The 23063-nt window shown below is 51.8% G+C and overlaps 2 protein-coding genes across 2 annotated transcripts; one reads left to right on the top strand and one right to left on the bottom strand.

Moving 5' to 3' along the window:
- The first annotated feature begins 1638 nt into the window (after window positions 1-1638).
- Window positions 1639-3707, top strand: LOC135608154 (glycosyltransferase BC10-like). The gene is made up of 2 exons (XM_065100713.1): window positions 1639-3023; window positions 3491-3707. The coding sequence occupies exon 1, from the start codon at window positions 1889-1891 to the stop codon at window positions 2957-2959; it is 1071 nt and encodes a 356-aa protein (XP_064956785.1). The 5' UTR covers window positions 1639-1888; the 3' UTR covers window positions 2960-3023; window positions 3491-3707.
- A 13041-nt stretch (window positions 3708-16748) lies between these two features.
- On the bottom strand, window positions 16749-22980 carry LOC135613171 (uncharacterized). The gene is made up of 4 exons (XM_065110238.1): window positions 22734-22980; window positions 21304-21725; window positions 17587-17672; window positions 16749-17476 (listed from the first exon to the last, which is right to left on the bottom strand). The coding sequence occupies exons 2-4, from the start codon at window positions 21659-21661 to the stop codon at window positions 16997-16999; spliced, it is 924 nt and encodes a 307-aa protein (XP_064966310.1). The 5' UTR covers window positions 21662-21725; window positions 22734-22980; the 3' UTR covers window positions 16749-16996.
- Window positions 22981-23063: the final 83 nt, after the last annotated feature.

Genomic DNA, 23063 nt, shown 5'->3' with positions numbered 1-23063 from the left:
CTCTGTTTTCGACATGTTTGGCTGTTGCGCGCTGGTCAAGTCGTCCATCGATGACATCTTATAAGAAGCTTTCTTACCAGCCAACCTTTGGTAGATGATGACAGTGCCGTGGAGCTGTCAAGAATACGTGACTGATCAACTCCATCCAACAAATCAACGACGGGAAGATTCAGATATCTGTAAGCATATATTTAATGCTTCTTTTTCTGAAAATATCAACATCTAACCTTACATCGTAGCAAAAGATGATCGGTTCTTCTCCTCATCTTCATACGAGGGAGGTTCTGCCTGCATCCTCGTGGAGATGGTTCCCGAACACTCAATCAGGAAATCATACTTTCTCTTCCTCTTTTTAGTTGCTCTTAAAAGAATGGAATCTTTAATTAAAAAGAACCCTAAAGAAAGATCGGAAAAAAATTAGAATTTTTTATACCTAAATTAATTAATTATTCTTTTAATTAATTTGGGTATCAAGATCAGAGAGGCCTCGTCTTTTAATTGATTTTTTTCTCAAATGAAAAAAAATAAAATGATTATTTTACTTATCGAATTGATACTAATCCAACATGTCATGTATGTGCAGTATTTTCCGTCAATACAATCAACAGGAAAAATATGATCATTTATTTTACTTTCATAATTATAAGAATCTTAATATAAATTTTTTAAATATAAAAAATATATATATAATTAGTCCGTCGTAGTTTGAGATATAACTTATGGATCACTTATATGCCTTTGTTTTGTAACATCAAAAGTGATATGCAATGGTTAGATCTATTTTAATTAAAAATAGAGATATTTAAAATTAATTTTATCATGAATAAAGAAAAGAAAAAAAGAATCAATGGCTCTTTGCTTTATGGTTCCACCACCATCAACCATTATGTTTATCATCTGATGCAGTTGAGTGTTCAAAGCAATTTGTTTGCAATCACAGGTAATTAAATACATCTTTGTGAAACGACCCCTTGGAATTGTTGCTGTTGCTGCACGCAACACTAACAACTCATGCCCACCTTTTGTTTTCTATCTATCCTTGTGAAACTTCGCTACCGCATCTTATTTTTATAAACATTTTTCCAATGTGTTTACATTATCTACAACACATAGATAGTGTCACAGTATGGCCAACCGTTTCTTCCCGTATGCGTCAATCGTAGACTTGTTGGCATCTCAAGTCTTAGGATTGCGACACCACCACAACGCAGGAGTGGAGGATAGCTTTGTTTATACTACAGAAAGCAAAAACACATTTTGTTTTCTACTTCCGAATGTTTCTTGGAACAGTTTTTGAGATACGAGGATTGCAGCGAAAGCAGGCGATAAGCGTGGACCGTCCGTTGCGACGCCATGTCGACGATCAAAAAATAAGAGAATAAATAAATGATATATACTTTTTATATCGGCTTCGTACCGTAAGCGCCTACGCTGTCCCCGCATCCAATCCCAAGCGTCACCTACGTATCACGCCCGCCAAGCCATTCTTGTCGTTGGATCTTTCATCGACGGTGTGGATTTAATGTTTAATCGAAATGGTCAAACTAAATTTGTACGGTTCTTGGAAAAAACCATTTAACATAGTAATGTTAATAAAAGGGAAGAAAGGGGACAAAACCCTCTGTTGGTCGACTCGCCCTCGCTGCACTCACCTCTCCTCTGCCTCTCGAGTCTCGTCCTTTGATCCGTTCCCGCGCGGCAAGATTCGATTTTGATGCCGGAAACCGGAGCTCGCTGCGGAATCGAATCGATCGGTGCCCCCAGTTCGCGCTTCTGTTGCCGGTTTGGTGGATAGGTTTGAGGGATAAAACCCCGTAGGACCGATCCTTGTCTGCTGGTCCCGACGAAGGTTTTGTGCAGAAATCTGGAGCAGGATCGCGAGCGGGCGATGATTTCTTCGTGGCCGTTTGTCATTTGTTTGGTTCTGTTGGTGTCGATGCCGGTGGTGTTCGTTCTGGCCCACCGGATTCTGATGCCGACGACGCTGCCGGGCATCCCCGATATGGACGAGGCCGACGACGTCGCACTGTTCCGCCGCGCCACCCTTGCCTCCGCCGGGGGTGGTGGGAGCGCCGGGTTACGCCGCAGACCGCCGTCGGCGCCCAAGATCGCGTTTCTGTTCCTCACCAACTCCGACCTCACGTTCGCGCCGCTGTGGGAGCGGTTCTTCCGTGGCCACGAGCGGCTGTTCAACGTCTACGTGCACGCCGACCCTGCCGCCCGCCTCCTCCTCTCGCCGACGCCGTCGTTCCTCGGCCGCTTCATCCCGGCAAAGGCCACGAAGCGCGCCTCGCCGACCCTCATCTCGGCCGCGCGGCGCCTGCTCGCGGCCGCTCTCGTCGACGACCCAGCGAACGCTTTCTTCGCTCTCCTATCCCAGCACTGCGTTCCCCTCCACTCCTTCCGGTTTACCTATCGCGCCCTCCTCGCTGATCCCGGCGCGCCTCCCACTCCCACCGGCGGTCGGCGCCATCGCCGAAGCTACATCGAGATCCTCTCCGGCGAGCCGGGGCTGCGGGACCGGTACGTGGCCCGCGGCGATGACGTGATGATTCACGAGGTACCGTTCGAGCAGTTCCGCGTCGGGTCGCAATTCTTCGTCCTCGCCAGGCGGCACGCCGTGCTGGTGGTGCGCGACCGCCGCCTCTGGAAGAAGTTCAAGATGCCTTGCTTGAAGTCGATGGCGGATTCCTGCTACCCCGAGGAGCACTACTTCCCAACGCTCCTCGAGATGCAGGACCCCCAAGGATGCACTCGTTACACTCTGACAAGAGTGAATTGGACGGACAGCGTCGGCGGGCATCCGCACACGTATCGGCCGCCTGAGATCTCTGCAAGTCTTATCAACCGACTACGGAGGTCCAATTCGACGTACTCATACCTCTTCGCTCGCAAGTTCTCGCCGGATTGCCTCGATCCATTGTTCAAGCTCGCCGACAGCGTGATCTTCCAAGACTAGCATTAAGCTCGTCTTGCTTGAACATTTGAGCTTTAGAATTTGGCTTCAGGGCGAAGGAATTGAGGTATTGAACCGAACTTTTTAACCATAAAGATCATTTTTTTATCATGCATGTTGGTAAAAATAGGTTTTTTTTCTTTTTGTGCTGGATCATGAATTCTGCTTGTGGCTTTACTAACACCAACAATAATCCTGGAGTAATTTTCTTGTGCTAATTTTGGATCATATTTGATCATGAACTGGATATCTATTTGGCATGCTCTTGGTTAAAAATGATGTTTGACATTATATTGCAGGATTTGACTCATTTTTTCTTGTTCAACATTGACCTCTTAGTACCTCCATTGCCTTGACCTGAAGAGATTGTCAGAACCTCATCCTAACTATCTCATCTGTTCCTGGATTAGATTTAAGTGATCATGAGCAATGAAGGATTTTTCATCCTTTTTTATTTTATTGCTTTTGCTGCCACAGAACAGTGAGATGTATTTTGCAGATGATGATTGTTTGTTTGCTTTATTACTGGTGCAGGCATTGATGAGAGTGACCGGCAAAAGATGGGAGCTGATCCATCTCTTCCTCTGCATTCCTAAGCACAATCGACTGTATGTATCAAGTCACTCTTTTCTTCAAAGAAGAAATAAAAGAGACTGTGAAGTGATATAGGATCATTAGACCTCAGCATCACTCATCTGTATGTATGTATGTATGTACACAATGGTCAATAAAAACTGTAAATTTATGAGTATCACCCTCTTCTGTAAACGTTTGTTTTCCCTGTCCACACTGTAGTGTCATTATTTCAATGTGGTTTGAAAAATTCCTCCATCACAATTAACTGGAAAAAGACTCGGTGTCTTCCATAAGGACTTCGCACTGAAGTCATGTCGGATGTAGAATTTTGTGTTATCTGATCAACCAAATCTCGTCTTTTATCTCATTTTCTAAGACTGCTTCCGGTGCGCGATCGCGACTCCAAACGCAAGTCGATAAATGCTTCGAAGAATTGGGTGACGGGAAATTGTAAAAGATTAAGTTATTAAAAATGAGATTTTAATATATTTAAAGTTTTAATAATTGTCTTAAGCTAAATTAGAATTTCAAAGGATTAAGCTATTGGAAAAAGGACCCAAAAGATTTGTATGTTTTAATATCCTCTTCCATATGCAAATTAGATTAGATTTAGCAATGTGAAATTGAACCCCTCTGTATAGTGGAAGTCAATCGCAAACCACAAGCAAACAATGACCAGACGTATTCCAATCTATAGAGTTGACTCACTCGTGTTTTAGCATTATAGATTGCTTGCCATGGAAGCGGCATTCTATAATGCTTGCCACCAGCTAAAAAAATTGCCATCATTCTTTGTTGTGGATATAATATATTATACTTGTTTGACAACCTCAATCATGAGACCTGTGATGTTTCACATTAACAAGCCAGAAAATTTATGACAATGTATTCCATGATTTAGAACACCAGCATGCCAACATCACATTAGGGGAGGAATCAGAGAACAAATGGAGAATGGTAAGTCGAGCAGCACCACTTTGACACATTGAGTTCAATGTGAACCTGAGGTCTGAACAATTCTTTACAGGAGTATTTGATGCGGTCTGCACCTGTTTAAGCCGTGGCGTCGGGGTCGTCGCGGCTTGGTTCGGGTCCGGAAGGCGGTGATCTCCGTGGGGGCGTTCCTCGGGGTCTCCCGGCGGTCGAGCACGGTGGTTCGGGTCGGGAGGTCGGGTCGGTAGTTCGGGTCGGTGGGTCGGGTCGGGAGGAAGCTCCGTCGCAGCTCCTGGAAGAGTCGACCGTCTGGTACCTGCACAAAGGTCGGGCCGAGGCGCTCGACCCGACCCCTCCGACGGCTAAGTTAGCGATGTGGAGAGGGTTTTGGAGGAAGAGATGCCTCCATACAAGTGTGGAGCGTGAGTGTGTCCTCCCCCCCCCATTCCTCTTAGCATGCGAGGGTATTTATAGGGGAGGTTTGATGTTACCTGACGTAGCTATCTGCAGGGCAGGACTGTACCCTTGGTGGCGTCTGACATTGCCACTGGGGCTGCGTGGGAGGCTGAGCTGCTGCAGGGTATGGCGAGCCTCGGGCAGTGTGTCACTCAGGGGGATGCTGTCATGGCGTGTCACATCACCATTTTTGCCTCTATCATATGCCCCCCCCCCCCCCGAAAGGAGCTATGCGTCGGTTTTTGCATGCAGGGAGTCCGATGCATGGCTTCTTACTTCAGGTGGGTTGTTCATGCGGATCCGAGGGGCATGACGCAGACGGGCCGGTCGCGCGAACGCGTCTCGAGCAGCACGAAGCCGAGGAGCATAAGGCAGGTTGAGCCGGCGAGTCGCAAGTCGGAGATCGAAATGGAGCGACCCGGACTATGAGCCGAGGAGCCGGCGAGTCGCAAGTCGGAGATCGAACTGGAGCGACCCGTGCTATGAGCCGAGGAGCCGGCGAGTCGCAAGTCGGAGATCGAACTGGAGCGACCCGGACTATGAGCCGAGGAGCCGGCGAGTCGCAAGTCGGAGATCGAACTGGAGCGACCCGTGCTATGAGCCGAGGAGCCGGCGAGTCGCAAGTCGGAGATCGAACTGGAGCGACCCGGACTATGAGCCGAGGAGCCGGCGAGTCGCAAGTCGGAGATCGAACTGGAGCGACCCGTGCTATGAGCCGAGGAGCCGGCGAGTCGCAAGTCGGAGATCGAACTGGAGCGACCCGGACTATGAGCCGAGGAGTCAGCGAGTCGCAAGTCGGAGATCGAACTGGAGCGACCCAGACTATGAGCCGAGGAGTCAGCGAGTCGCAAGTTGGAGATCGAACTGGAGCGACCCGTGCTATGAGCCGAGGAGCCGGCGAGTCGCAAGTCGGAGATCGAACTGGAGCGACCCGTGTTATGAGCCGGCGAGTCGCAAGTTGGAGATCGAACTGGAGCGACCCGTGCTATGAGCCGAGGAGCCGGCGAGTCGCAAGTCGGAGATCGAACTGGAGCGACCCGTGTTATGAGCCGGCGAGTCGCAAGTTGGAGATCGAACTGGAGCGACCCGTGTTATGAGCCGGCGAGTCGCAAGTTGGAGATCGAACTGGAGCGACCCGTGCTATGAGCCGAGGAGCCGGCGAGTCGCAAGTCGGAGATCGAACTGGAGCGACCCGTGCTATGAGCCGAGGAGCCGGCGAGTCGCAAGTCGGAGATCGAACTGGAACGACTCGGAATGACTGGATCGACGAGTCGCAGGTCGGAGCCTGAACTGGAACGACTCGGAATGACTGGATCGACGAGTCGCAGGTCGGAGCCTGAACTGGAACGACTCGGAATGACTGGATCGACGAGTCGCAGGTCGGAGCCTGAACTGGAACGACTCGGAATGACTGGATCGACGAGTCGCAGGTCGGGGCCGGAACTGGAACGACTCGGAATGACTGGATCGACGAGTCGCAGGTCGGAGCCTGAACTGGAACGACTCGGAATGACTGGATCGACGAGTCGCAGGTCGGAACCTGAACTGGAACGACTCGGAATAACTGGATCGACGAGTCGCAGGTTGGAACCTGAACTGGAACGACTCGGAATGACTGGATCGACGAGTCGCAGGTCGGAGCCTGAACTGGAACGACTCGGAATAACTGGATCGACGAGTCGCAGGTCGGAGCCTGAACTGGAACGACTCGGAATGACTGGATCGTCGAGCCGCAAGTCGGGAAATGAACTGGAGCGGCTCGGGATATGTTTGAACCGACGAGTCGCAAGTCGGGAACCGAATTGGAGCGACTCGTAATATGACTGAATCGCCGAGCCGCAAGTCGGGAAATGAACTGGAGCGGCTCGGGATATGAGCCGAGGTAGCAGGTTGTGCCGTCAGCCGAAGAGCTGACGCGGGGTGGCCGCGCATGGGGCCGAGGCAGCAAGCTGCGCTGTCAGCCGAGCAAATGAGGCGGGCTGGCCGAGCATGGGGCCGAAGGGTCGAGGCGCTTGGGGCTGAGCCGCGCGCGTGGCCGAGGAGCCGAGACGCGCGGGCTGGTCGCGCGCGTGGGGCCGTCGCGGGCGTTTTGGCCGCGAGGTTGAGGCAGCGTGCTGGCTGCGCATGGGGCCGAGGCGCGCGGGTTGCGCCGTCAGCCGAGGGGCTGACGCGGGTTGGCCGCGCGTGGGGCCGAGGCGCGCGGGCTGACCGCGCGCGTGAGGCCGAGGGGCCGAGGCGCGTGGGCTGAGCCGCGCGCGTGGGGCCGAGGTGCCGAGGCGCCGAGGCGCGTAGGCTGGCAGCGCGCGTGAGGCCGAGGCGCGCGGGCTGGCCGCAGCGCGTTGGCAGCGCACGGGGCCGAGGGGCCGAGACGCGCGGGCTGGTCGCGCACGTGGGGCCGAGTGGTCGAGGCAGCGTGTTGGCTGCGCATGAGGCCGAGTGGCCGAGGCAGCATGTTGGCTGCGCATGAGGCCGAGTGGCCAAGGCAGCGAAGCTGCTTGCTGGCTGTGCGTGAGGCCGAGGTAGCAGCGTGTTGGCTGCGCATGAGGCCGAGTGGCCAAGGCAGCGAGGCTGCTTGCTGGCTGCGCACGAGGCCGAGTGGCCGAGGCAGCGAGGCTGCTTGCTGGCTGCGCACGAGGCCGAGTAGCCGAGGCAGCGAGGCAGCAAGGCAGTAAGGCAGCGTGCTGGCTGCGCATGAGGCCGAGTGGCCGAGGCAGCGTGTTGGCTGCGCATGAGGCCGAGGCAGCAGCGTGTTGGCTGCGCATGAGGCCGAGTGGCCGAGTGGCCGAGGCAGCGAGGCTGCTTGCTGGCTGCGCACGAGGCCGAGGAGCCGAGGCAGCAAGGCTGCTTGCTGGCTGCGCACGAGGCCGAGGAGCCGAGGCAGCGAGGCAGCAAGGCAGTAAGGCAGTAAGGCAGCGTGCTGGCTGCGCATGAGGCCGAGTGGCCGAGGCAGCGAGGCTGCTTGCTGGCTGCGCACGAGGCCGAGGAGCCGAGGCAGCGAGGCAGCAAGGCTGCTTGCTGGCTGCGCGTGAGGCCGAAGAGCCGAGGAGCACGACGCAGGCGGGCAGACCGCGCAGGCGTGGTCGCGAGGGCCATGCGGCCGAGTAGCACGACGTGCGTCGGGCTGACCGCGCAGGTGTGGTCGCAAGGGCCATGCGGCCGAGTAGCACGACGTGCGTCGGGCTGACCGCGCAGGCATGGTCGCGAGGGCCATGCGGCCGAGTGACGCGACACAGGCGGATAGGCCGCCCTGAGAGGAGCTCGGTAGTGCATGGTCGAGAAGCTCGGCACAGGCAGGCCGCGGCCGAGTGACGCCGCTCAGGCGGGCAGGCTGCTCTAAGGGGGGGCTCGGCAGGATGTGGCGGAGGTGCTGAGGCAGCGGGTTGCTTGCTGTTGGCTGCGCATGAGGTAGCAGCATGTTGGCTGCGCATGAGGCCGAGTGGCCGAGGCAGCGAGGCTGCTTGCTGGCTGCGCACGAGGCCGAGTGGCCGAGGCAGCGAGGCTGCTTGCTGGCTGCGCACGAGGCCGAGGAGCCGAGGCAGCGAGGTAGCAAGGCTGCTTGCTGGCTGCGCACGAGGCCGAGGAGCCGAGGCAGCGAGGCAGCAAGGCAGTAAGGCAGCGTGCTGGCTGCGCATGAGGCCGAGTGGCCGAGTGGCCGAGGCAGCGAGGCTGCTTGCTGGCTGCGCACGAGGCCGAGGAGCCGAGGCAGCGAGGCAGCAAGGCTGCTTGCTGGCTGCGCGTGAGGCCGAGGAGCCGAGGCAGCGAGGCTGCTTGCTGGCTGCGCGTGAGGCCGGGGAGCCGAGGCAGCGTGTTGCTTGCCGGCTGCGCACGAGGCCGAGGAGCCGAGGCAGCGAGGCTGTTTGCTGGCTGCGCACGAGACCGAGTGGCCGAGGCAGCGAGGCTGCTTGCTGGCTGCGCGTGAGGCCGAGTGGCCAAGGCAGCGAGGCAGCAAGGCAGCGTGCTACTTGCTGCGCATGAGGCTGAGGAGCCGAGGCAGCCTGCAGCGTGTTGCTGCGCACGGGGCCGAGGTAGCCTGCAGTGTGTTGGTTGCAGCGTGTTGCTGCGCACGGTGCCGAGGCAGCGAGGCTGCTTGCTGGCTGCGCGTGAGGCCGAGGAGCCGAGGCAGCCTGCAGCGTGTTGGCTGCAGCGTGTTGTTGCGCACGGGGCCGAGGTAGCAGCGTGTTGTTGCGCACGGGGCCGAGGTAGCAGCGTGTTGGCTGCGCATGAGGCCGAGTGGCCGAGGCAGCGAGGCTGCTTGCTGGCTGCGCACGAGACCGAGTGGCCGAGGCAGCGAGGCAGCAAGGCAGTAAGGCAGCGAGGCTGCACCGTACCAGCCCCAGAAGTCGCTGCTGCTGGTGCAGGTCGGCCGCAGTGGAGCAACCAGGGAGAAGGCTTATGTACCGTTATTCCGGGCCCTCCTTCTAGCGCCATTCTGATGCGGTCTGCACCTGTTTAAGCCGTGGCGTCGGGGTCGTCGCGGCTTGGTTCGGGTCCGGAAGGCGGTGATCTCAGTGGGGGCGTTCCTCGGGGTCTCCCGGCGGTCGAGCACGGTGGTTCGGGTCGGGAGGAAGCTCCGTCGCAGCTCCTGGAAGAGTCGACCGTCTGGTACCTGCACAAAGGTCGGGCCGAGGCGCTCGACCCGACCCCTCCGACGGCTAAGTTAGCGATGTGGAGGGGGTTTTGGAGGAAGAGATGCCTCCATACAAGTGTGGAGTGTGAGTGTGTCCTCCCCCCCATTCCTCTTAGCATGCGAGGGTATTTATAGGGGAGGTTTGATGTTACCTGACGTAGCTATCTGCAGGGCAGGACTGTACCCTTGGTGGCGTCTGACATTGCCACTGGGGCTGCGTGGGAGGCCGAGCTGCTGCAGGGTATGGCGAGCCTCGGGCAGTGTGTCACTCAGGGGGATGCTGTCATGGCGTGTCACATCACCATTTTTGCCTCTATCAGTATTAACACTAAACATTGGTAACGAGCTACCTAATAGTCGTACAATGTTGCACAACAAGGCTACATAATAATGTATCCACATGATACTGCAGGAAGAATATGAACTGTGGCTTCCCTTGGTGTTGTCTTGATTTGCTTCTGCATACAGTTTAATGAATCTGCACTGTCGACACCCTCGTCACTTCCGTTTATGTTCTCATGGTTATTGCCAAAATTATCATCACTCATATTGCAGAGGCTATCGGCTGTAGGAACTGAAGTATCAAGTTGTGCGACATCTAACAAATTGATTCCTTCTCCCTCGGTTAATCCGGGATCTTCGATCCACTCTTCTGCGTTATGATTGTCCACACTTACAGGATCATATCTGCTTCTTTTATTTGCCTTGATTCCTGCTGCCACTGATTGCCTAATTGCCTTTGTTGATAATGCCAAAGAAAATTGGAGTACCAAAATTGCCTTTGTTGATAATGCAAATTATAGCGGACAAATTTCAGATCGTTCAGCCTCTCTTGCTCCAATCTGTTCTTACTTGAATGGAGATATGCATTGGCATTGCAGGCCCTATCGGAGGTAGTCATAATACATGTTTGGCTCAATATCCTAACAGCAAATCGCTGGAGATTTGGGTGATCTGATCCAAACATCGACCACCATGTAGCTGGACAATAAATATTCCATAAACGTAATAGTTACACGGTAAATTCAAAACCAAGGAAAATGAATCTTTGGGTAGTAAAAAGAGTCAACTACTCAAGATTAGAGTTAAAGAAAACTCACCTGGACATAACGTTTCTCTTCCCCTTACTGCCATTGGTCTTCCAAAATCTCCTACAGCATCTTCATAAAAAGCTTTATGCCTTGTTATATTATCTTGGTCTGCTACATCAGGCTCTAAAGTCTCGATGCAATCAAGTAAACCTTTTTGAACAACATTACTCATAGAAAATTCTGGGTTATAATATATAGCAGGGTTAAGATAATAAGCTGCAGCATGCAGAGGGCTGTGGAGCTCATCTTGTACATGATTCACAATGTCTAAATATGGAGAGTAATCACATTCATGGTTATCAAATGCCAAAATTATTTCTTTCTTTGCCTTCTCTATAGCATCATATAGAAATCCCATAGAAGCTCTTTCTCCACCATCTGCAACATTTAGAACTGTAATGAGGTGGTTCATGACACAATGTTCTTTACGTCTATCCCCAGTGTTTGCTTAGATAGCTCTGACTGCTCCCATAAGTTACATGTAAATATCTCTTGAAGAGATTCTTTGAGCATGAACATATTCTGAAAAGTCAAATAGTCTGTTATAAATGTAGTCATGGAGGGTAATACTATATCTCTTCCTTCAGTTATATCATTCAATAAATCAAGGACCCAGGTGATAGAGGCAAAAATGGTGATGTGACACGCCATGACAGCATCCCCCTGAGTGACACACTGCCCGAGGCTCGCCATACCCTGCAGCAGCTCGGCCTCCCACGCAGCCCCAGTGGCAATGTCAGACGCCACCAAGGGTACAGTCCTGCCCTGCAGATAGCTACGTCAGGTAACATCAAACCTCCCCTATAAATACCCTCGCATGCTAAGAGGAATGGGGGGGAGGACACACTCACACTCCACACTTGTATGGAGGCATCTCTTCCTCCAAAACCCCCTCCACATCGCTAACTTAGCCGTCGGAGGGGTCGGGTCGAGCGCCTCGGCCCGACCTTTGTGCAGGTACCAGACGGTCGACTCTTCCAGGAGCTGCGACGGAGCTTCCTCCCGACCCGAACCACCGTGCTCGACCGCCGGGAGACCCCGAGGAACGCCCCCACTGAGATCACCGCCTTCCGGACCCGAACCAAGCCGCGACGACCCCGACGCCACGGCTTAAACAGGTGCAGACCGCATCAGAATGGCGCTAGAAGGAGGGCCCGGAATAACGGTACATAAGCCTTCTCCCTGGTTGCTCCACTGCGGCCGACCTGCACCAGCAGCAGCGACTTCTGGGGCTGGTACGGTGCAGCCTCGCTGCCTTACTGCCTCGCTGCCTCGCTGCCTCGGCCACTCGGTCTCGTGCGCAGCCAGCAAGCAGCCTCGCTGCCTCGGCCACTCGGCCTCATGCGCAGCCAACACGCTGCTACCTCGGCCCCGTGCGCAACAACACGCTGCAGCCAACACGCTGCAGGCTGCCTCGGCTCCTCGGCCTCACGCGCAGCCAGCAAGCAGCCTCGCTGCCTCGGCACCGTGCGCAGCAACACGCTGCAGCCAACACACTGCAGGCTACCTCGGCCCCGTGCGCAGCAACACGCTGCAGGCTGCCTCGGCTCCTCAGCCTCATGCGCAGCAAGTAGCACGCTGCCTTGCTGCCTCGCTGCCTTGGCCACTCGGCCTCACGCGCAGCCAGCAAGCAGCCTCGCTGCCTCGGCCACTCGGTCTCGTGCGCAGCCAGCAAACAGCCTCGCTGCCTCGGCTCCTCGGCCTCGTGCGCAGCCAGCAAGCAACACGCTGCCTCGGCTCCCCGGCCTCACGCGCAGCCAGCAAGCAGCCTCGCTGCCTCGGCTCCTCGGCCTCGTGCGCAGCCGGCAAGCAACACGCTGCCTCGGCTCCCCGGCCTCACGCGCAGCCAGCAAGCAGCCTCGCTGCCTCGGCTCCTCGGCCTCACGCGCAGCCAGCAAGCAGCCTTGCTGCCTCGCTGCCTCGGCTCCTCGGCCTCGTGCGCAGCCAGCAAGCAGCCTCGCTGCCTCGGCCACTCGGCCACTCGGCCTCATGCGCAGCCAGCACGCTGCCTTACTGCCTTGCTGCCTCGCTGCCTCGGCTCCTCGGCCTCGTGCGCAGCCAGCAAGCAGCCTTGCTACCTCGCTGCCTCGGCTCCTCGGCCTCGTGCGCAGCCAGCAAGCAGCCTCGCTGCCTCGGCCACTCGGCCTCGTGCGCAGCCAGCAAGCAGCCTCGCTGCCTCGGCCACTCGGCCTCATGCGCAGCCAACATGCTGCTACCTCATGCGCAGCCAACAGCAAGCAACCCGCTGCCTCAGCACCTCCGCCACATCCTGCCGAGCCCCCCCTTAGAGCAGCCTGCCCGCCTGAGCGGCGTCACTCGGCCGCGGCCTGCCTGTGCCGAGCTTCTCGACCATGCACTACCGAGCTCCTCTCAGGGCGGCCTATCCGCCTGCGTCGCGTCACTCGGCCGCATGGCCCTCGCGACCATGCCTGCGCGGTCAGCCCGACGCACGTCGTGCTACTCGGCCGCATGGCCCTTGCGACCACACCTGTGCGGTCAGCCCGACGCACGTCGTGCTACTCGGCCGCATGGCCCTTGCGACCACACCTGCGCGGTCAGCCCGACGCACGTCGTGCTACTCGGCCGCATGGCCCTCGCGACCACGCCTGCGCGGTCTGCCCGCCTGCGTCGTGCTCCTCGGCTCTTCGGCCTCACGCGCAGCCAGCAAGCAGCCTTGCTGCCTCGCTGCCTCGGCTCCTCGGCCTCGTGCGCAGCCAGCAAGCAGCCTCGCTGCCTCGGCCACTCGGCCTCATGCGCAGCCAGCACGCTGCCTTACTGCCTTACTGCCTTGCTGCCTCACTGCCTCGGCTCCTCGGCCTCGTGCGCAGCCAGCAAGCAGCCTTGCTGCCTCGGCTCCTCGGCCTCGTGCGCAGCCAGCAAGCAGCCTCGCTGCCTCGGCCACTCGGCCACTCGGCCTCATGCGCAGCCAACACGCTGCTGCCTCGGCCTCATGCGCAGCCAACACGCTGCCTCGGCCACTCGGCCTCATGCGCAGCCAGCACGCTGCCTTACTGCCTTGCTGCCTCGCTGCCTCGGCTACTCGGCCTCGTGCGCAGCCAGCAAGCAGCCTCGCTGCCTCGGCCACTCGGCCTCGTGCGCAGCCAGCAAGCAGCCTCGCTGCCTTGGCCACTCGGCCTCATGCGCAGCCAACACGCTGCTACCTCGGCCTCACGCACAGCCAGCAAGCAGCTTCGCTGCCTTGGCCACTCGGCCTCATGCGCAGCCAACATGCTGCCTCGGCCACTCGGCCTCATGCGCAGCCAACACGCTGCCTCGACCACTCGGCCCCACGTGCGCGACCAGCCCGCGCGTCTCGGCCCCTCGGCCCCGTGCGCTGCCAACGCGCTGCGGCCAGCCCGCGCGCCTCGGCCTCACGCGCGCTGCCAGCCTACGCGCCTCGGCGCCTCGGCACCTCGGCCCCACGCGCGCGGCTCAGCCCACGCGCCTCGGCCCCTCGGCCTCACGCGCGCGGTCAGCCCGCGCGCCTCGGCCCCACGCGCGGCCAACCCGCGTCAGCCCCTCGGCTGACGGCGCAACCCGCGCGCCTCGGCCCCATGCGCAGCCAGCACGCTGCCTCAACCTCGCGGCCAAAACGCCCGCGACGGCCCCACGCGCGCGACCAGCCCGCGCGTCTCGGCTCCTCGGCCACGCGCGCGGCTCAGCCCCAAGCGCCTCGACCCTTCGGCCCCATGCTCGGCCAGCCCGCCTCATTTGCTCGGCTGACAGCGCAGCTTGCTGCCTCGGCCCCATGCGCGGCCACCCCGCGTCAGCTCTTCGGCTGACGGCACAACCTGCTACCTCGGCTCATATCCCGAGCCGCTCCAGTTCATTTCCCGACTTGCGGCTCGGCGATTCAGTCATATTACGAGTCGCTCCAGTTCGGTTCCCGACTTGCGACTCGTCGGTTCAAACATATCCCGAGCCGCTCCAGTTCATTTCCCGACTTGCGGCTCGACGATCCAGTCATTCCGAGTCGTTCCAGTTCAGGCTCCGACCTGCGACTCGTCGATCCAGTTATTCCGAGTCGTTCCAGTTCAGGCTCCGACCTGCGACTCGTCGATCCAGTCATTCCGAGTCGTTCCAGTTCAGGTTCCAACCTGCGACTCGTCGATCCAGTTATTCCGAGTCGTTCCAGTTCAAGTTCCGACCTGCGACTCGTCGATCCAGTCATTCCGAGTCGTTCCAGTTCAGGCTCCGACCTGCGACTCGTCGATCCAGTCATTCCGAGTCGTTCCAGTTCAGGCCCCGACCTGCGACTCGTCGATCCAGTCATTCCGAGTCGTTCCAGTTCAGGCTCCGACCTGCGACTCGTCGATCCAGTCATTCCGAGTCGTTCCAGTTCAGGCTCCGACCTGCGACTCGTCGATCCAGTCATTCCGAGTCGTTCCTGTTCAGGCTCTGACCTGCGACTCGCCGGCTCCTCGGCTCATAGCCCAGGTCGCTCCAGTTCGATCTCCGACTTGCGACTCGCCGGCTCCTCGGCTCATAACACGGGTCGCTCCAGTTCGATCTCCGACTTGCGACTCGCCGGCTCCTCGGCTCATAGCACGGGTCGCTCCAGTTCGATCTCCAACTTGCGACTCGCCGGCTCATAACACGGGTCGCTCCAGTTCGATCTCCGACTTGCGACTCGCCGGCTCCTCGGCTCATAGCACGGGTCGCTCCAGTTCGATCTCCAACTTGCGACTCGCTGACTCCTCGGCTCATAGTCTGGGTCGCTCCAGTTCGATCTCCGACTTGCGACTCGCTGACTCCTCGGCTCATAGTCCGGGTCGCTCCAGTTCGATCTTCGACTTGCGACTCGCCGGCTCCTCGGCTCATAGCACGGGTCGCTCCAGTTCGATCTCCGACTTGCGACTCGCCGGCTCCTCGGCTCATAGTCCGGGTCGCTCCAGTTCGATCTCCGACTTGCGACTCGCCAGCTCCTCGGCTCATAGCACGGGTCGCTCCAGTTCGATCTCCGATTTGCGACTCGCCGGCTCCTCGGCTCATAGTCCGGGTCGCTCCATTTCGATCTCCGACTTGCGACTCGCCGGCTCAACCTGCCTTATGCTCCTCGGCTTCGTGCTGCTCGAGACGCGTTCGCGCGACCGGCCCGTCTGCGTCATGCCCCTCGGATCCGCATGAACAACCCACCTGAAGTAAGAAGCCATGCATCGGACTCCCTGCATGCAAAAACCGACGCATAGCTCCTTTCGGGGGGGGGGGGCATATGATAGAGGCAAAAATGGTGATGTGACACGCCATGACAGCATCCCCCTGAGTGACACACTGCCCGAGGCTCGCCATACCCTGCAGCAGCTCGGCCTCCCACGCAGCCCCAGTGGCAATGTCAAACGCCACCAAGGGTACAGTCCTGCCTTGCAGATAGCTACGTCAGGTAACATCAAACCTCCCCTATAAATACCCTCGCATGCTAAGAGGAATGGGGGGGAGGACACACTCACACTCCACACTTGTATGGAGGCATCTCTTCCTCCAAAACCCCCTCCACATCGCTAACTTAGCCGTCGGAGGGGTCGGGTCGAGCGCCTCGGCCCGACCTTTGTGCAGGTACCAGACGGTCGATTCTTCCAGGAGCTGCGACGGAGCTTCCTCCCGACCCGACCCACCGACCCGAACTACCGACCCGACCTCCCGACCCGAACCACCGTGCTCGACCGCCGGGAGACCCCGAGGAACGCCCCCACGGAGATCACCGCCTTCCGGACCCGAACCAAGCCCCGACGCCACGGCTTAAACAGGTGCAGACCGCATCACCAGGCATGGTTATATACTAGCTGACTTATTTTCTTTGCCCTTGCCATTACCTTATTCACTTCATCCATTTCACTCAATCCTTTAAACATTAGTTCAATGCAATGGTTTGCGCAAACACTCCAAAAGAAAGTCTTATGCTTGTTCACCAGTACCTTACCTGCAGCTTTATAGCAGGCTGAACCATCAGTTATGAATTGCACAATGTTGCTGGAGCCAACATCCTGAACAACACTATCAAATAAACCAACAAGACATTCCAAGGTGGTTTCAATCTCAGATGCATCTGCTGACGTCAGAAACATGGTTCCTTTTGGACAATATATGAAAAAGTTAATCATAGCCTGACCAGATTTATCCATCCACCTATCAACCATGACCGTACAACCAGTCACTTCCCATGACTTGCGAAGCTCTTTATTAATTTCTTGCACTTCATTGGCACATATATTTAATAATTTACCTCTAAGAGAATGATACGAGGGAATTTTGTATCCTAGACCTACTGCAGCAATTGCATCAGCCATCCTCTGAAAATAGAATGAATTTGCCACACTTAATGGTATACCTGCTTCATACATAAAATTTGCAACTGTGATATCAGCATGATCTACATTTTCTTGTGAAGTAAACTGTAAAGCAGACTGAGGTATTGCTGAGGCCTGAGGAATATATGATGTCACAATTTTCTTTCTTCTGATAGAAATTTGTTTCACAAGCATCCTCTCCTCTTCTGTTACGAGAGCCATCTCTTGGAGATATTATGTTAGGAACATCACCAACATATTCTTCTATTCCTTGCTGAGCAGAATACTCTACAACCTCAAAACCTTTCTGCTTTTTAAGTCTTTCCAAAACTTTAAAGCCCAGATGCTGTTGCATTTGTGCTTTTACATCATCAGGTACTTGTTCACATGGAGCTATATTGCCTCTTTCCCCAGCTAAATGTTGTTTAAGGCGAGAAATTCCACCTCCTAAGATTATTTTATGGCAGTATCTGCACTGTATTTTTTGTCGGTCCCCATTTACCATGACACCATGTGCCCATCCAAGGTCAGTTGCTCTAGAAGGATCAAAATCCTGCATGAATCACAAAAGAGTGAGAAAAATTAGCAAAAGCATGCATATGAAGACAAACACATTAATTCTGTTGCACTCCGACACTTGCAAACGCATTCTCAGCAACATACCTGCTCATCCTTGTACTGGACACATGCAAACACATCAACAAATTCCCTTGTTCCAACCTCAAATTGTTGGTCTGCTGACCTAGAAGCTACATCACATAAACAAGTAAAATCAGTCACGAAAGAGTAGCAAAATGTCTGCATATGTGCAACAAAATTTGAAGCATTAGCCACCAAAACCATCTGAAGATATATGATCAATTCATTTGCCTAAGTGAGTGCTTCATCACTATCAACAAAATCAATTAAAACAGAAACAGCTAACATGATCTTAACGTCAGGAAAGATCAACAGCAAGAATAATCAATGACAATCAACAAAAGACTTTTGATTAGTTTGAGAGATGGAACTTACAATGTCAGCCTTATTAAAGTTAATTCTTCACTCAATGAAAATCATGAAATGTGCATATAGCTATGAGAAACCGATATCATGCAAAGCTACATTGTAATATCTTTCTAGAATATTGGATATACACATCAAGGATTAAGAACAAATGAGCAGGGTCTTTAAGCATGAATGTATTTGGATAAATATTGAGTGTATTTCTATGCCTATGTATGGGCATGTACATCTATTATTGATGTATATCAAGAAGCAAAAGTATGTTCAAGATTTGTGTATGTTTGTCTATATCAGCATATGTTCATGTATGTGCTCTAAAATTAAATGGCACAGGCTAGTCTGAGAGTATTCATTAATAATGGCATGTGTGCCTTGTGTATCAACCTTAGATATATTCAAAAACAACACATTTGAAATTGACGTTTGATCATTATGAGAAGTACAGGACAAGTTCAACAAGTTGAGTGGGACTAATGTTCTAAAAAAGAAGTAATTATTTCTTAACTAAACACTAAATCTAAAACAAACTCAATTTGGGTTTACGTCAAGCAAACTTAAGACTCAAAACAGACCCTGACTGCAGCAAGAGTCAAATAGCATAGTGGCTGAGGTTAGCTTTAGGGCTTCTTCTATGTTGTACGTCTATCCATGTACGTTCCTCCAACACAAAGGATCCTCAATTATGATATCTGGATGATTATATATTTAAATATGACATCAGAGAGCTATACATGCCTTTTCTCTAACCCGACCAAACCCTCCCCTTTCTTTTTTCTCATTTGCTCTCACCCTCTCTTTCACTTTCTCATTTTCCTAACTAGGTTGATGCGTATTTTTCTAGATTCATGCATCATTTAGTTCAAAGCCTTGCATTTATTGCACAAATGAGTTCAGATGTACACATTTCTAGCATAGATTGACTTGAAAGCTGGCTGGATCCATGTGAATCTCAACAAGATCCATAGATCCAGTAAACTCTGCATGGATCCGTGAAGATCTTGGCTGGAACTACCAAGATCCGCATTGATCTGGGTCAGATCTGCCAATATTCACATTGATCCAAGCCAGATTTGCAAAGATCCACATGGTTCTTGGCCAATCTGTCAAGATTTGTAAGGATCTAAGATGGAACCAACAAAATTCATACAAACTTGGCCAAGATCCATGTAGATTTATGCTAGATCATACAAATCAATCCAAATTTCCAACTATAGAAGCCTCACTTTTCCTTCTATATTGACATGGAATCTATTTCCAGAACCAGACTTAGTGACCAAGATGTTAAGACTATTACTAGTTTCATTTAGCAGTGATACACAATCTATCAATAAATACTGGATTGTACCATGCTGTCACGAACAAATATATACACAGGGTGTTCGATGTAATGTTTGTGTATGTTTGTGTCTTTCAGTTTTATTCATTCTTAGCACAGCATATAGAGGATTTGCAGTAGGCTTGACAGCCCCATTTTGATTAACTTTTGTTACTATTTTAGTCCTGTAAATGCAAGTTGTGTGTAGTTGTCACGTAGAGGCAAAACTGTTCAAAAACACACCATGCAGGTAGCCATCTTGGAGGTTTTCTATCTCCACAGAGTAGTACAGAGTGTCAACCAGTACAGCACCCTGGAGCTGCTCAGGTAGCAGCACATGGCTAGATAGGACTTTGGGTATTGTCTAGGGTTGATTCAATATCTTATTCTATAGCAATGTCATGTGAGCACTTATGAGGACTTTTGGCCATAGCAAACCACCTTGGACCTTTTGTCGTACGATCGTTTAGAGGTTACGAAGTCCATGTTTGTAATTTGTATTGTCTATCAAGTGTTTGCTGAAATGTCTACCTGTAGGATCCCGAGTTGAACGCTTCCTCTAACTCGTCTTCTCTTTTGCAAGTCCTTAAGGGATCATAAAAGGTTTCGGAGAGGCTGACCCCTTTCAAACGGACACGTTAGGGTGCTACACGACTTAGGCAAAACCAACTAAGTTTGTGATTATGCAGTATTATCGATATTAATTTTTTTTAGTTTTAGCAATGGCATGAAGGTGCTTGAAATTGGTACCCTATACAAGAACACAAGTTGTACTGATTCTAACAACCTGTAGGCTTGTCCCATCTCTTTTGTGGCAAACATCTTACCTTACCTAAAAACATCAACAACCATATAGTAATACAATCACCCCTTACTCATTTACCTTCTCTTCTCCTCCTCCATTTCCTCCTCCTCTCCTCTTCTTTCCCACTTTTTATCTCGTACAAATGATATCAATTTGTGCTAAGTGTCGATTATACCAAGTATCATACATCAGTCCATACTAATAGTCTGGTACTATACTAGTCTGTTATCCAATCAATGTTGGCACTAGACCGAAATTTTAAACCTTAGATTCTACAACTTCTTGTAGGCAACCCCAGAAAAGGGAGAAAAAGACCAACAAGAACAAGAATCTAGTAACCATCCAAACATAGCATAGGTTTAATCTTAATTAAAAACAACAAACAAAAAAAAATCAAAGCAACAAAAATGACAAAACCAACTAGAAGAGACTTAGATATCACTGCCATAAAAGACACATTTATCAACAAAAGTAGGAGATAGGTACAGAGTCACTTTATAATTGCAAATAAAAGCCAAAGAACTCGTTACGAGGATGAGAAATGTCTAAATTATGTGCTACATCCATGACGATGGTAACAAATTTTATATACAAAGTAAAAAATTTAAAGAAGATTAATTTTACCTTTTATAATCAAATTTTCATTGATTTCCGAGAAAATTCCTTAAGCCTATACCATAAAGATAACATACCATTCAAATTTGAACTTCATGATGACCCTTTCTGCCTCTATTGTTTCCTTTTTGGGCTTTCACTCTGAAGGCCTGAAGTTAAAGATATGTGTCCATTTTCTTCGACACACATCTTATAGTAAGAAAATAATGATGTCAATCAGACTGCAGATTGGGCTGCCTAAGGGTAAAGACCAAGAACACTGATCTTATTATTTGATGCTGGAAAATTAGTTATCTGAGTATATCATTTGTCCTATCTAGCCTGATATTGCAGCTAAATTTTTTACTTAAGCATATAACATGGAACCATAATAGCAGATAATTTTTAGCATACATGGATCAAACATAATCATAGAAAGGAAATAGCTATATTCTAAATTGAACATGCTCATTAACTTCAATGAAATTGCTACATCTAAAATGACCAAATTTAAACAAAAGTAAAGGTCTATTCTGGTAATAAATTAAGTACAAAGACAAAGTTGTCAAGAGAGAAGTAATTTTTCTTTGTGATACACAAATTTCGTGTAGACACAATATCCAAAAGAAGAAAGGAAATAGTAATGTTCTGGAGATCATACAGTGTGTTTCTGCTTCATTAAATGTCAACATTTTCTGTCTTGCATCTGGATCTGATGCATCCAGTTCCATGTTATAATTAACAGAAAGAGGATCTACAAAATTTCCATCTGCTGGCTTTCGTCTTTTCTTGTTTGGCCTCCTTGGCTTTAGTGAAGCCAGATGTTTCCTAATTACTTCCCGTACTTCTTTAGGAGCAACCTCACAGCCCTTAATTTCTCCCTTTTTGTTTGCCAAGTGTTTCTTGAAACGTGTAATGCCTCCAATCATGATCCTGTGGCAATAGTTGCATTGCACATGATGCCTGTGATTCCCAATCATTGTACCATATTGCCACCCTATGTCTAAGGGACGAGGCATTCTGCTACTGTAAAATTCAGAATACCAGATTCTTCGCTCCTGGAAGATAGTATTAATCTGTGCCCTGTATTGAAATATTATATAAGCATTGAGAAAAAAGGACAAAAGAAAACAATTAAAATAACACTTAAAAGCCAGTTAGCCACATTAGATATGCATGGCATTTGTCTTAGTGGGTGTGAGTCCTGCGCTAGTACACAAACACATAACTCATGTTTTTTCTCTTTTCAGGCAATATATGCACAACATCTTGAATAACCAACTATCTGATTGTACCTTCTTGATTGCCCATTTGACGTACTTAGCATCATAAAGTTTCATAAATGCAAAATAAGTCAAATCCCTAGTATTCTCAGTTACATGATCTTACACTCAACATGTCAGAGCAAAAAAAACACTGAATTAGACGTCAATCAAGTGATATTTTTAGTTCTTCACTTTGCACTCACTTCACCTTATATTGCCAATGCGACCTACCAACCAAGTTTATCGATATATTTTCTACCTCATTCTTTTTCTTGCTACTGCAATTCTGGATAGTCATACAAATGGATTCAAATACTGGTCCATGATGAACCGACCATTCTAATTGGTATATACATTTGCGCCGCACACCAATTTCACTCACATTGAGTTCATGACACGCAATCTAGGGTTTAACATTATCTGCACGTTCATGTTTCAATTGAGAAACGGCTACAATAATATGATGACTATATTAAAAAACGACGATTGTACCTAAAGAGTTATTCTCATTCCGATCAAATCTGTAGGGTCAAAAGAAGAATCTTTTACTTCTCGATGATCTTTAGACATTAGTAAATTAGAACACTAGAACCAACGAACGGAATTGAGAACATTAGTTAGTATCAGCAAGTAACCAACAGAAAAAGAAGGTGAAAATTATTCAAGTATTTGGTATCAGAAAACAATCCACAGAAAAATAGATGTGAAAGGTGAAAGATCCAATCTTTTTTACATCAGCATCCAAAAAAGAGTACAAAAGAAACAGAGAGGTCCATGGGCATCATCTTTGTTCGATCAATCATCCTCCAAACCAAGGGAAACTTACCAAGACGCGAGATGGATCGGAACGAAGTCAGCAGACCGATCTCTCGCCGTCGCCGTCGCCGTCCACCATCCGGTCTCCCTTCGATCGGGGCGATACCGGCCCGGCGAATCGGACGATACTCCGCTACGGAAAACTTTATCTCGCCGCTTCGGTTCGGCGTTCCGGGAACGGTGCCGGGTTGCGTGCGAGGGAGTCGATATCGCCGCTCGTAACGGGGGGGAAATGTTGGGGAAGAGCGAGGCGCCGACCGTCTTATTCCTTCTGCCGTTTCTTATCGGTCGCTGGTTTGGTCTGCATCGTTACGATTAGGGCCCGATATATAATAATGCA

Source organism: Musa acuminata, chromosome BXJ1-2 (assembly GCF_036884655.1).
Source record: "Musa acuminata AAA Group cultivar baxijiao chromosome BXJ1-2, Cavendish_Baxijiao_AAA, whole genome shotgun sequence".
Lineage (NCBI taxonomy): Eukaryota > Viridiplantae > Streptophyta > Magnoliopsida > Zingiberales > Musaceae > Musa > Musa acuminata.
Note: the sequence above shows the minus strand (reverse complement) of the source record. Positions and strands in the feature narration are given on the sequence as shown.

Bases quoted from the DNA above. Each gene is read 5' to 3' on its own strand.
- LOC135608154 (XM_065100713.1), top strand. From the start codon at position 1,889: ATGATTTCTTCGTGGCCGTTTGTCATTTGTTTGGTTCTGTTGGTGTCG.
- LOC135613171 (XM_065110238.1), bottom strand. From the start codon at position 21,661: ATGCCTCGTCCCTTAGACATAGGGTGGCAATATGGTACAATGATTGGG. The intron at 17,673-21,303 runs GTATGATCTCCA...TATGTGATGTAG, and splicing joins TAATGAAGCAGAAACACACT to CTTCTAGGTCAGCAGACCAA. The intron at 17,477-17,586 runs GTATGTTGCTGA...TGATTCATGCAG, and splicing joins TCCAGTACAAGGATGAGCAG to GATTTTGATCCTTCTAGAGC.